The sequence below is a fragment of the Pelodiscus sinensis genome, chromosome 13, assembly GCF_049634645.1.
Source record: "Pelodiscus sinensis isolate JC-2024 chromosome 13, ASM4963464v1, whole genome shotgun sequence".
Lineage (NCBI taxonomy): Eukaryota > Metazoa > Chordata > Testudines > Trionychidae > Pelodiscus > Pelodiscus sinensis.
The window spans coordinates 18,386,754-18,400,128 of NC_134723.1; the positions used below are offsets into that span (position 1 = coordinate 18,386,754).

Genomic DNA, 13,375 nt, shown 5'->3' on the forward strand with positions numbered 1-13,375 from the left:
CTTTTGCGCAAAAACTTGCCAGCTGTCTACACTGGCCGCTTGAATTTCCGCAAAAGCACTGACGATCTCATGTAAGATCATTAGTGTTCTTGCGGAAATACTGTGATGCTCCCATTCGGGCAAAAGCCCTCTTGGGCCAGTGTAAACAGCGCAGTACTGTTTTCCGCAAAAAAGTCCTGATCGCGAAAATGGCGATCGGGGCTTTTTTGCAGAAAAGCGCGTCTAGATTGGCCACGGACGCTTTTCCACAAAAAGTGCTTTTGCGGAAAAGCATCCTGCCAATCTAGACGCACTTTTCCGAAAATGCTTTTAACGGAAAACTTTTCCATTAAAAGCATTTCCGGAAAATCATGCCAGTGTAGATGTAGCCTAAGAGTATTTGGAGTGGACCTCTAGATGAAAGACTTTGTGTGGGTAGTGAACATGGCTAGCTTTTACACTCGATGTCATAGGCCCTCCACATCTTTGAGAGACCCATGCTCTGCACTGAAAGCTTATACAAACATTAAGTTACTAACTAGTCATCTTTCACTTTTTAGGTTTTGTTGGACCTTAAATACAATGATCTCAGCTAAATCCTCGGTGCATTTAATCCGCAAAATAAAAACTCCAGTATCCATCTCCTTGTTCAGCAAGTTGGCACACTTGGCATTACAGCGCTGGTTCAGAGAAATGTGTCAGAGACCCAGTTCTGAAGCTTTCTGTCAGTGCTCTGTTGGGTCTGAGGGCAGCATGTGGCAGTTACATTACAGCTGCTTCCAATCTGGAGAAAAGTGGGGTTTCCGTTTCCAAAGGGATTAGTCCTTTAATCTTAATAAAAATAAATACTCCCTGCCTAGCCGATTCATGGAAACCAACATCCCATATCCTGGGAACAGATCACTGCTTTGACATGTGTTCTTGAAATGAACTGTGCACAGCACTTGTATTTGCATCTTCCTAAGATACTAAATACACAGCTAGGTCTTGATTTACCTAACTAGTCATTCTTTATGCTGTAAACAAGTGGAGCACACATAGCCCTTCTTCAGAGGGGTCACTGTTGCCGTTCCCTGTCCCGAGATAGCCACTTCCTGGGGAAAATGTTGTCTCCTCCCTAAATGTACAGCAATTAAGTCCCTTAGGAATGACAGAGCAGAAGCCCATTGGGACAGCCTGGTTGGTGCCTCCACAGTGAGTTAGCTGGGGATAGGCACCCATATCGCTGAAAATGTGCCTCCCTTTAAAGGCTGTTGGAGTACCAGTAGCAAATCCCATCTTCCCCTTGTAGTGGAAATGCGGAAGACGATTGTGAGATTGAGGAAATTAGATGGTGTACAACAATTGTTCCTTTTGTGCCTGCATTTTCGTACAAGCCTGGATGCCCTAGGCAGCCATTTGTGCTTTTTGCTTCTTCTTCTTATTCTCTTCTTATTCTCAAAGAGTTAGCTGTTTGCTTAAGAGGGTACAGTGTAGGAATGCACTGTTTACTTTCAACAAGTTATTGTACAGGTCCCAAGGCCATCCACTTGGTATGGGAGTACAGGAGTGCTTGGGAAGATCACATGGCTATCTATGTTGAATGTTTACCACCTGCTAAAACTAATTATGTGGCCTGGGAAAATATTTGATGTATTAGCAATTTTGCCAGGTTCTCAAAACAATCGGTGTGAGTAATGTAGATCCGATAGTATATAAGTTCTGGGGATATTCCTAACATTGGAACCTCGGTGTAGACCAAAGCTGCAGGAGGTGCTACGTACCAGCTGCTGGGGTCCTTCCACTGTCCTTCTTCAAAGGGTTCCCAGCAGCAGAAGGGACGTAAGCATTGCATTTTATTCTGAGGTTTGCTTAGGCTTAATAAGCATTGTACTTTCTTAGTAAGCACTGTATCCTATCCTAAGATTTTCTTAATAAGCATTGTGCTCTCTTAATAAGCATTGCATTTTATTCTGAAATCCGTTTAGGCTTAATAAGCATTGTACTTTCTTAGTAAGCATTGCATTTTATTCTAACATTTGCTTAATAAGCATTGTACTTTACTCTGATATTAAGCATTGTACTTTATCTTAATATTTGCTTAGTAAAATCTTTAAACCTTCACTCAATTTGTGTGCTTATTGCCTCCGAATCCTTTAAGGAAAGAACCATTGCCTCTTGGCAACACACCCCTCAAAGGCTATACCCAGTGCCTTTGGATGTGTGGTGAGAATAGGCCTTATGTAACTCCAGAAACAGTGTAGTATGAGGCCCCAAGAATGTTGTTGAAGTTATTAGAGATGCTTAGGAGCTGGGTTCCCTCCTTTCAAAATCTCTGAGGGGAAGGCACACTTATTATGGTATAGTGGTACTCATGGGGCAGAACCTACTTTAGAACATAAGAACAGCCATACTGAGTCAGACCAAAGGTCCATCTAGCACAGTATCCTGTCTTCCAACAATAGCCAATGCCAGATGCCCCAGAGGCAGTGAACAGAACAGGTAATCATCACGTGATCCCTCTCCTGTCATCCATTTCCTTTGACAAAAACGGAGGCTAGGGCCACCATTCCTACCCATCCTGTCTAACAGCCACTGATGGACTTAACCTCCATGAATTTATCTAGTTCATTTTTGAACCCTGTTAAAGTCCTGCTCGCCACAACATCTTCTAGCAAGGAGTTCCACAGGTTGACTATGCACTGTGTGAAGAAAAACTTCCTTTTGTTTGTTTTAAACCTGCTACCTATTAATTTCATTTGGTGACCCCTAGTTCTTTTATTATGGAAACAAGTAAATAATTTTTCCTTATTCCCTTTTCCACACTAGTCATGATTTTATAGACTTCTATCTTATCTCCCCTTAGTCTCCTCTTTTCTAAGCTGTAAAGTCCCAGACTTTTTAATCTCTATTCATATGGGACCTGTTCCAAATCCCTAATCATTTTTGTTGCCTTTTTCTGAACCTTTTCCAAAGTCAAGTATCATATATCAGCTGTGCAACGCACCTGTGGTGTGGATGCTTTCTACCCTTCTTCCTTATTCACCAAGCCAGCATGGCCTCTGGGTACCATGACCCAATGTACAGACTTTCTCTGTGACCTTCTGGTGCCTGTCTGCTCTTGAAGGCCATTTAAAATTTAGTCTGGAGAGTTTCCCTTAATTCGGCAAAGCCAATGAAAACTTACCCCATCAGATAAACACACACTGTTCTTTTGCTATAAAAGTAACTCTGTCTTACTAGCTACCACATAAATAAGCTAGTCCCACAGCTGCACATAATGGTCTTAATATAACCAACCTCTTTAGAAATTCACATTACTACCAAAACTTTTAGATGAGATTTGTAAGGCATTTTACACAGATACAGGTTTATATATAAATGAAAGGTATTCTTTGCATGTCAGTGTTTCCAAATGCTGCAGCTTACCACCAGAGTTATTTATAGAACAAATAGTGGCCCAAAACTATGTAGTAAGCTATAGTCTAACAATTCACATAAGTGAATTTGTAAAACAAGAAAAGCTGGCTACAAATCAGTGGACTCCTTCATAAAGGTTATAGATTTTTGTCTCTCACAGGTTCAGCTAAATGACAGCACTGACCTTTTTAATTTGTTTTTTGCATCTAAACCATTTTTTGTTCTATTTGCTAACAAAAGCTCTTTTTTTGGGGTGGGGGGAGGGGCGAAGGGGAAGGACCCAGGTGCAAGTTATCCAGGCAAACAGAATCAACTTTTTCATTTGCTACCAGAGTTCTTTCCATCCTTGCTTACTAGCATCTGAAAAATTATATTCCTCTCTTTCAATGCATAATTGGTTACTTATATACAAACCATACAGGCATTTATTTGGTCTACCTGACGTAGAAAAAAAAAATCAGTCAAAAATTGTCCTACCAGATGTGAGTGTCAGTCAACATATGATCTCCATATAAACTTATAAAGTATTAAATTACAAAATAATGAATCTTTTCAGTTACCATTTTGGCACATGATGATAGTATTACATTTTATGTGAGAATATCAACCACAGCTCTCACTCCATAAAACTGCAAACAGAAATTTGTAAGCATTGGCACTAGTTTCACTTAGAAAAAGACAACCATTATGCTAGCATTACAGTTAAGCTATGCATCTACAGCCTGGATAGTATCCAGTCACATACAGTTCTTTCCCTCCTCTTTTAACGTTTCCTTAAGAAGGCTAGACAGTGGTTTCTAGGTTTTAAAAGAATTGCAAATTTAACTAGTAGAAGAGTAGACTTGAATCAAGTGTGAGGTTTTCCAAGATCATTGATAACAAGATACTCCTTTGTAGTCAACTTCAACATAGCGAGCCAAGTTCTGTTCTCACATACACCAATAAAACTCCCTTGCCTTCATTAGCTTAGGACAGATTTTGGCCCAAGAACATCCCAACTACCCCCATGTAATTGAAGAATTGTGGGGTTTATGCTTATTGCACGAATGTACAAAGTAGATTTAAAGCACAGAGCATCACAAGGGGAAAGTAAAATCTTACGATTAAGAATGAGCTGGCATTGACTTAGTAGTTTCCGTTTTCTAAGACTAAAATAATACTGTAATATAAATGGACCCTACCTCTGAGATCTCAGCTTACCCATTCACCATGATATTTTCCCTTCTTCAGTGGAAAATGGCTTGATTCATCATTATTTCAGCAATGTAGATTCCAATTATATCCCTTTCCCTTTTCATTCTTTGTTCCATCTACTCCCATGAACAATTACGTTCTTCCTCATCAGTTCATACATTTTAGGTATCAACATTCAAAAGCCAGTTAATGGGAGGAGCTGCCAGACTTGTTATTGATTTGACAGATCCGACCGCTTCCTTGTCAGTGCTTAGGAGTGACAGATAGTTTGCCACAAAGAGATCACTTGCCACATATTGTGGTTTGATGTGAAGTGATGGGAGCAGCTTCTTTGAAATGCATATAACTTATGGCAAGTATTGAAACAGGTTCATCGCCCAAAGGAAAGAGATTTCAGAAATCTTGTAAATGATTCTGTGCAGGTATTGAAGTGGGGATGGAAGGAGGAACCTCTCATCCATTTGGCATAAGACTAAATGGGCTGTATTGAATTGCAGGAACAATCTCCTCCTTGAGCACACATGTTCCTATATAGATCCAAGTATTTTGTCGAGGGGGAGCAAAACAATCTGGTTAAAATTGAATGCATGTTTGGTATTTGACGGTGGGTTTGGCAATGCAAAGCAGGCATGATGGATGGTTGCTGAGTAAGCCCTGCAATTTCGTAAAATGCCAATTAATTTTATCATTTGGGTTGCCTCAAAGCATCAATGAGTTCACCAGGGCAATGCTGGTGTACCCTGCCCTGCCACCTGCTCCAGCTATTAACTTACACTCCCAAGTGGCTAGAGTAATCTGTTCCTGTTGTCATGTTTGCTTTCTTGTCTGGAAATGCTGACTGCCCACTGTTGCCCTGAGACTTATGCAGCAGTAAATCCCAGTACAAGATGTCAGTTTCTAGTCAAGATGGCTGTAACACAAAGCCACTCTGTTGTTTGGATTGTGAAATTCCCTATATACAATCTATCATATAGTCATTCTTTACCTGAGTGCTAGAAGTCAGGTGTTATAGTCATTTAAGAGCTTAAAATATATTGAACTATAGAGTCGGTTTGTCTTGCTTAGTGTATGACTGTTTCTTTCAACCACAACAATGGTAGTGCTAAATAAGTATTATTTTCAAAGTGATTTTTTTTTTTGCAGTTAGTAAGCATTTAAACGCTAACCATTTAATAATGTAATTAGACCTAATGGGTTGTTTGTATGTCACAGAAGATTCAACATGTAAGAATTAAAACAAATGGTTTTCTTCTTTAAAAAGAAGTCTCTCTTTTCTGTTCACTGTAGTCTGTCTTTATCCCAGGTAGTTAGAAATAGACTAACACCATCAACCAGAAAATGTGTAGTATCAATGTGATTAAGAAAGATGGAGGTGCAAGAACTCTGTGGGATCATGTCTTTCCTTTGAGCTGTCTGTGCTGGGGAAGGGCTGGTCTTTGGCAGTAACAGTGTGGGATGTGGAAACACCAATCTTAACAAGAATGTAAACATGCTTTCTTTTATCTATGGTTGATGTTTAATACAGTGTTAAAATCAGTTGAAAGGAAACTTAATCATGCAGCTCAAAAGAATACAGCATCTTGCACATGACTGTATATTTAAGTCCTTTAATTATTTGCTCTTTCCTTTTATTAGTACAACAACCATTTACTGCATTATGTAAGAGAACTAATTAAGCTCCAAACCAGCCCAATACCTACTGTCATTTTAATCCCCCCTGTGTCTAGCAAACCCAGAATATACATGTGTAGAAAAGCTGAAAGTTTTTATTTTACATTTGAAATAATACATACATATGTGTGAAACTGGGTTAACATATGATGTATTTTCAGAAGACTGGAAAAAATTGACTGAGATTTCTACAGTATGGTAAACTTTTCATATTTCCTGACCGGTCTCATGTTTAATGCCAGGAAAACATACCAAATGTTGGTATCTTTCAGTGCAAGTATCAGCTGCATTCCCTCCATCCATAATCTCCACAGAGATCTATCTGGGTTTACATATCTTGAGTTCTCAAAACTGAGAAACCTGTAATCTGATGGATTTATCTACACATGGAGAAATTTCCAAATAACTTCACATGTGGTCACTTTTGTTCCAGGAGATTGAAAGTGTCTTTTTTCAAATGTGTTAAGCTAAACAGGAACAAGGCACTCTTATTCTGGAATAAGGATGTCCAGATGTGGCGTGAATCAGGGATAATTAATCAGGAATAACTCTGTGTGTTTACAAGCCTTTAGAAATGTGATTCAGTTGTTGGATCACTTCCATTTGTAATAGGCTGGTCATTCACTTCCTCCAGTATTGCAGGCAGTGGAGTCTTCATTGTTAGAGGTGTTTCAGTCTTGGAAAGGGAGTCCATTTGTATTTGGGGGTGTATATTGAAAGACTTTTGAAAAGATTCTGACGTGAAGTAATAAATGAATGGGTCAAAGCAGCAATTCATTGTAGCAATGCATAATGTGATTGGGTACATTGTCCTAGCAAACCTCTCCAGGGAGCAGTTTGCTATGGCTTGAGATCGCACAAGAGCATATAAGAAAAGTATGGAATTGTAGGGCACAAAGCATACTACAAAAATGGTCACATGCACAATGATCATTTTTAGTACTTTCTCTTTGTTTGTCCTAATCTGAGATAATGTGGCAGGTTTCCGGAGAGTCCTCAGAACCAGCGAAGAGCATGTGAGGTTGATTAGCAAAGGAATTATGAATCCTACCACTTCAATAAATATAGTGATCTTAGACAAATAGGTCTTCCAAACAATTTTAGAAAAACCCTCAAAGCAGGTTGTACTAGTGTTAGAGACATTGGTTGTGGAGAACAATGAAGCTAATATTCCTCCACTGAGAACTAATATCCAGACTCCTGCACACACGATGGCTGAATTTTTTCTTGTCCGAATGGCACGAGATCTGAATGGGTAGACAATGGCTAGGAATCGGCTGACACTAATGCAAGTGAGGAACAGCATACTGCCATATATGTTGGTGAGAAATGCAGTCCCTGAAATTTTGCACAGACTGTCCCCAAAAGGCCAGTGCCTGTTGAAATTATAAAAAATTTTAAAAGGCAAAGTGAATACGAAAAGCAAGTCAGAAACAGCAAGGTTTGTCATGAAAATGGTTGTTTCACTTCGCATTTTCATTCGACAGCAGAAAACAAACAGAGAGGCACAGTTTGTGATCAAGCCAAGGATGAAAACAACACTGTATACAGCCCCATACAAGTTGTATTTAAAGGAATCATCTGTCAAACAAGTATGATTATTGCTGTGATTTCCCATTCCAGGTTTGTGACGTGCTTCTGGTGCCCTTCAAAGCTGAATTCAGTGGCATCCATAAAATAAGTTAGTAAGTGCGCTCTTCCTTATGAAACACATTCTAATGTTGCAACTTGAAGTTCTGGTGCCTCATCTTTGTGGTGTCTTGTCATCCTGAGGAAGAAATAAAACCAATCAGTTCTACAACCCAACTATCATTTAAAAAATGAAAATATACAACCCCCTCTGTCCAGCACCGTCACTTTCACATGTTATGGAGCATAATCTTACCACTGACGATATTCATGGTTTTTAAAATATGTTATCAGGTACATTTTTTGAAGATACATCCCATAGGTAGCTATCATGGAGTAGATATCTTTATTTTAGTTGAGGAATGCTGTGATAATGAAAATATTTGGTTTACAATGCATTTTCTTATATACCCCGTCAAGGCCCGCCACCTTTCTCCACTCCTTGAAATAAATCGTCCCTTCATAACTTAAATAGGAATGGAGCATCAAGTCTGGGAAATAAAACAAAACCTAACCCTAAAATATCGCCCATAGCTAGAACAAAAAAAGTTTCTGAATTGTTCAGATAAGCTCTTAGGGTATGTCTACACTACAAAGTTAGTTCGAACTAACAGACGTTAGTTCGAACTAACTTTCATAGGCGCTACACTAGTGCTCTGTTAGTTCGAATTTAATTCGAACTAACGGAGCGCTTAGTTCGAACTAGGTAATCCTCATTTTACGAGGATTAAGCCTAGTTCGAACTTACTAGTTCGAATTAAGGGCTGTGTAGACCCTTAATTCGAACTAGTGGGAGGCTAGCCCTCCCCAGCTTTCCCTGGTGGCCACTCTGGCCAACACCAGGGAAACTCTATTGCCCCCCTCCCGGCCCCGGACCCCTTAAAGGGGAACGGGCTGGCTACGGTGCCCATGCCAGGTGCAAGCCTGCCAGCACCAAGCCAGCAGACCCTGCACCTGGCACGGATCGAGCCACCCACCCGATGCCCCCCAGCCCTCCCCCTCTTCCCGGGACCAAGCTGGCGGCTCCCAGGAGCTTGCCCAGGACCACAAGAGGCGGGCACCCGCCTGGGCTAGTGCAGACATCGTGGACCTCGTCCACGATCTCCGCACTAGGCACAGGAAAGTGGCCGTCTAGGGCAGGAGAGCTGCCAGCCTGGACACCCAGGAGCAGGAGTGCATGAAAATCAGGGTGGTCCAGTGAGACCCCTGAGCCCTGAGCTTAGAATGTCCATACTGGGTCAGACCAAAGGTCCATCTAGCCCAGTAGCCTGTCTGCCGACAGCGGCCAACCCTAGGGACCCTGGAGGGGATGGACTGAAGACAGTGACCAAGCCATTTGTCTCGTGCCATCCCTCTCCAGCCTTCCACAAACTTTGGGCAGGGACACCACTCCTACCCCCTGGCTAATAGCACTCCATGGACCCAACCTCCATGACTTGATCTCACTTCCCTTTAAACTTTGTTCTAGTTGTAGTCTTCACAGCCTCCTGCAGCAAGGAGTTCCACAGGTTGACTCTTTGCTTTGTGAAGAACAACTTTCTGTTACTAGTTTGAAGCCTGCTACCCATTCCTTTCCTTTGGTGTCCTCTAGTCCTTCTTTATGGGAACTAATGAAGAACTTTTCTGTATGCACCCTCTCCACCCAACTCCAGCTTTTAGAGACCTCTATCCTGTCCCCCCTCCGTCTCCTCTTTTCTAAGCTGAAAAGTCCCAGTCTCTTTAGCCTCTCTTCATATGGGACCTGTTCCCAACCCCTGATCATTTTAGTTGCCCTCCCCTCTCCCAGCCTCTCTCTTCCCCTCTCCCACCTGCTTTTCCCAGTCTCCCCCAGTTTTGTTCAATAAAGACAGATTCCATTTTTGAACACAATTGTCCTTTATTTTGTACATCAAGAAGAGGGGCTAGGGAAGGGTAAGTGGAAGGAGGTGAGGGAGGAATGGGGCACGAGCCCCCGATGGGGAGGACTGGGCTGGCTCTGCGGGCTTTTGGGCTGGAAGCTCTCCTGCAGCCCCCCCGATTGCCCCCTCTCCCCAGATGGCAGCCTGTGGCAAGTGCAGTCGGGCTGATGGCCGAGTGCTGTGATGTGCCCAGTGTGGGTACTCTGGGCACTCCAAGCCAGGACTGCTTTGCAAGCGGGGCACCCCTGAGAACTGTCTGTCCGGGGTGGGGGTCGGGACCCTTTAAGCGCAGCCCTCGGCTAGCCTGAGACAGCATCTCCACGCTCTAAGTCCTCCTTTGAAGCCCTGCTGGCACTGCTTCTGGCCATCCTTAAGCCTGGTTCAGGGTCCATTTAATGTGGACATGCTAGTTCGAATTAGCAAAACGCTAATTCGAACTAGTTTTTTAGTCTGGATCCGTTAGTTCAAATTAGCTTAGTTCGAATTAACTAATCCGAACTAAGTTAGTTCGAATTAACGTTGTAGTGTAGACGTACCCTTAGAGCTATTCAGAGAATGGCAATTCCAATTTTGTGAAGGATTTTGACATTTGCCATCTTTCCAGTTAGGAGCAAAACTGCAACATTTTGAAATTCTCAGTGAAAGATAATTCTGAAAAATATTTAGTTACAAGTTGAAACATTTCGTTTTGTTTTGCAATTTTTAAAAAATATATACACTTACATAACTGAAACAGTCATTTGAAAATCAGAACACTTCATTCTGTAAATGTCAAAATGGAACATTTTGAAATTGTTTGGAACTCTATTTTTTTTCTCAAACAAGATTTTGGCAACAACATGAAGTGCATGAAGAACATGCATGAAGTGTTTTCATGATTAAACTGTATTCTTCCTCAAAAAAGGGGAAGCTTTGAAGCTTTTCTACACAGCTCCTTTTTCTCTTCTGGTCATTGGCTAGGCTCAAAGCAAGTAGTATTAGAAATCACACAGAAAATCTGGTCTCATGAGACTTCTTGCCCAATTTAGGAGGATGTAGAGATCTGGATAATTCTGATAAGCATAAAACCCCAAATGCTTATTGGAACTAAACACTTGGAAACCGTTTGAGGTATCCTCATTAACTGGTCTAACTCTAGTCTATTTTTAAGGCCTGTGCAAAGAAGTAATCAATCAGAGGCTATGTCTAGACTGCAGGCTTCTTTCGGAAGAAGCTTTTCCAGAAGAGATCTTCCCAAAAAACTTCTTCCAAAAGAGAGCGTCTACACAGCAAAAGTGCATCGAAAAAGCGATCTGTTTTTTTGAAAAAAAGTGTCCACACTGAATGGATACTATCTCGCATTTAATCTGTGATTACTATGGACAGAGTGGCCACCAGAGCACCTGTGTTTTTTCCTCTTTATTCAAAAGAACTCCCTCTTCCCCATCCACACGCGCCTTTTTCTGAAAGAGTTCTTTCAGAAAAAGGCTTCCTTGTTCCTCATAGAAAGAGGTTTATCAATGTTGGAAAAAAACCCTCTGTTCTTTCGTGTTTTTTTATTTTTATTTATTTATTTATTTTTTGCGATTGCAGTGTGAACATAAGTGAAGATTTTTGGGAAAAAGGCTGTTTTTCCGAAAAAACTCTGTAGTGTGGACATACCCAGAAAGTTTCTCACATTTGGGAGAGAGTAACTTTTTGGACTTCATTGTATCTCTGGGAAAGTGGGACAAGATCAGACAACTGCAGGAGGATCATCTGCACAGTAAAATATAGGGAACCAAACAGGGAATATATAATATAAAGATTGTTTCATGTGATCAAAGAATTGATCCGGTAGGTAAAACTATAGAACATCTTTGACAGAGGAAACCATTAGTTAGGAGTTGAAGCTACATCAGAAAATATCTTGTGGCAATATAGAATAAATAGTAAATTTTAGGTGGTATTAAATACATTTCGATTCTCTGAAAATTGAAAACACTTTTGAAATTAGAATATGTAAGCAAACAACTAATTGAAACAAAGCATGCATTGATTGAATCAGGATATATAGAGGCATATTGTCTAACTATTAAAATCAAGCGTTTTCCATATTGTACTGCCAGTGGAAAAAATTACATTCTCAGATAATAATTCTTACATTCACATTATCTGTAAGCCAACTGTAAAATGTCTATTGTGCAAATCTTTACTAAACTTTTCTATTGCAATGAAAAAAACAGAAACGTCTCATTTTCCTCACAATATAACTTCACCAAAAAGATATGAATTCTGGCCCAATTTAGGAGAGGCCAGAAAACGGTAGGTGTACTCTCAGCATACGAAAGCAGCATTGTGTGCCAGTTTTCTAATCAGTGCCCTGGCTTGTCCCTTAGGGTATGTCTACACAGCAAAGTTATTTTGAAATAACAGCCCTTATTTCGAAATAACTTTCCTAGCATCTACACAGCCAAACCACTATTTTGAAATAAAATCAAAATAGCAGAGCACTAATTTCGAACTTGGTAAACCTCATTCTATGAGAAATAATGCCAAATTAGAAATAGCTATTTCGAAATAAGTGCTGTGTAGACACTTATTTCAAAATAGGGGGCCTCCAGCCTTCCCAGGGTGCCCTGGTGGCCACTCCAGCATCAACCAAGAACATAAGTTCCCCTCCCCGGAGCCCTTAAAGGGGTAGACTCTGGCCACAGTGCCTGTGCCAGCTCCAAGCCTGCCAGCCCAGAGCCAGCAGTCACTGCCCTGACCCAGTGGCCCCAAAACATAAGCCAGCAAGCCACTGGAAGCCAACCCCCCACCTCTCCCCAGGAGCCATCTGCCAGCTCCCAGGAGCCTGCCAGGGCCCGGAGAAGGTGGGCGCCTTCCTGGGTCCAGGGTAGAGATCATGGACCTTATTCAGGTTTGGGGGGATGCCCCCAATGTCCATGATCTCTGCACTAGACAGAGAAACGCAGCCATCTATGGCAGGATAGCTGTCAGCCTGGCCACCAAAGGCCACATGCGAACCCAGGAGCAGGTTTGCATGACATTCAAGTTGGTCCGGCAAGCCCCACAACCATGAGCCCTGAGCTTCCCCTCCCCCTTCTTCTCCTTGCTTTGCCCTTCCAGCTCCCTCCTCCCAGGTTTCCCCCTCTCCTCTCCCACCCTCTTTTCTCATCCCTCCTGCCTCCTTTCCCGAGTCTCACCAGAGTTTCATTCCCCCCCCCCCCAGTTTTGTTAAATAAAGAGAGTTTGTGTTCATGAAAATACGTGTATTTTATTTGACATCAGGAAGGGGGGTTAGGGAGGGGTAAGTGGAAGGACATGAGGGAGGAATGAGGCACAAGCCCCCAGTGGGGCAGACCAGAGAGGCTCTTAGTGCTCCGCAGTGTGGAAGTTCTCCTGCAGAGCCTCCTGGATACTGACAGCCCCCCGATGGACCTCCTGGATGGCAGCCTGCAGAAAGTGCAGCCAGGCTCACAGCAACGCATCCAAGAGAAGCACCAGAGTGCCGAGAGGCAGATCTAGCTCCATGTTGCAGAGTCCTGTGGTGTCCTGAGTGAAGGCAACGAGAGCACACAGAGACAGAATACTTTGCTGTCCCTCATCGAGGTAGACAAGCAAGCAGGGAAACCTGAGAACTG

The 13,375-nt window shown here is 42.0% G+C and overlaps 1 protein-coding gene across 2 annotated transcripts in view; it reads right to left on the bottom strand.

Annotated features, from left to right (window-relative positions):
* Positions 1-6,163: 6,163 nt before the first annotated feature.
* The window catches only part of LPAR4 (lysophosphatidic acid receptor 4), a 62,758-nt gene continuing 55,546 nt past the window's right edge, over positions 6,164-13,375 (bottom strand). For both annotated transcript variants that reach the window (XM_006113666.4, XM_006113665.4), the window contains exon 2: positions 6,164-8,011. In XM_006113666.4, the coding sequence (XP_006113728.1) occupies positions 6,812-7,861 (1,050 nt within the window). In that variant the 5' untranslated portion in view covers positions 7,862-8,011 and the 3' untranslated portion in view covers positions 6,164-6,811. The remainder of the gene's footprint in view (positions 8,012-13,375) is intronic.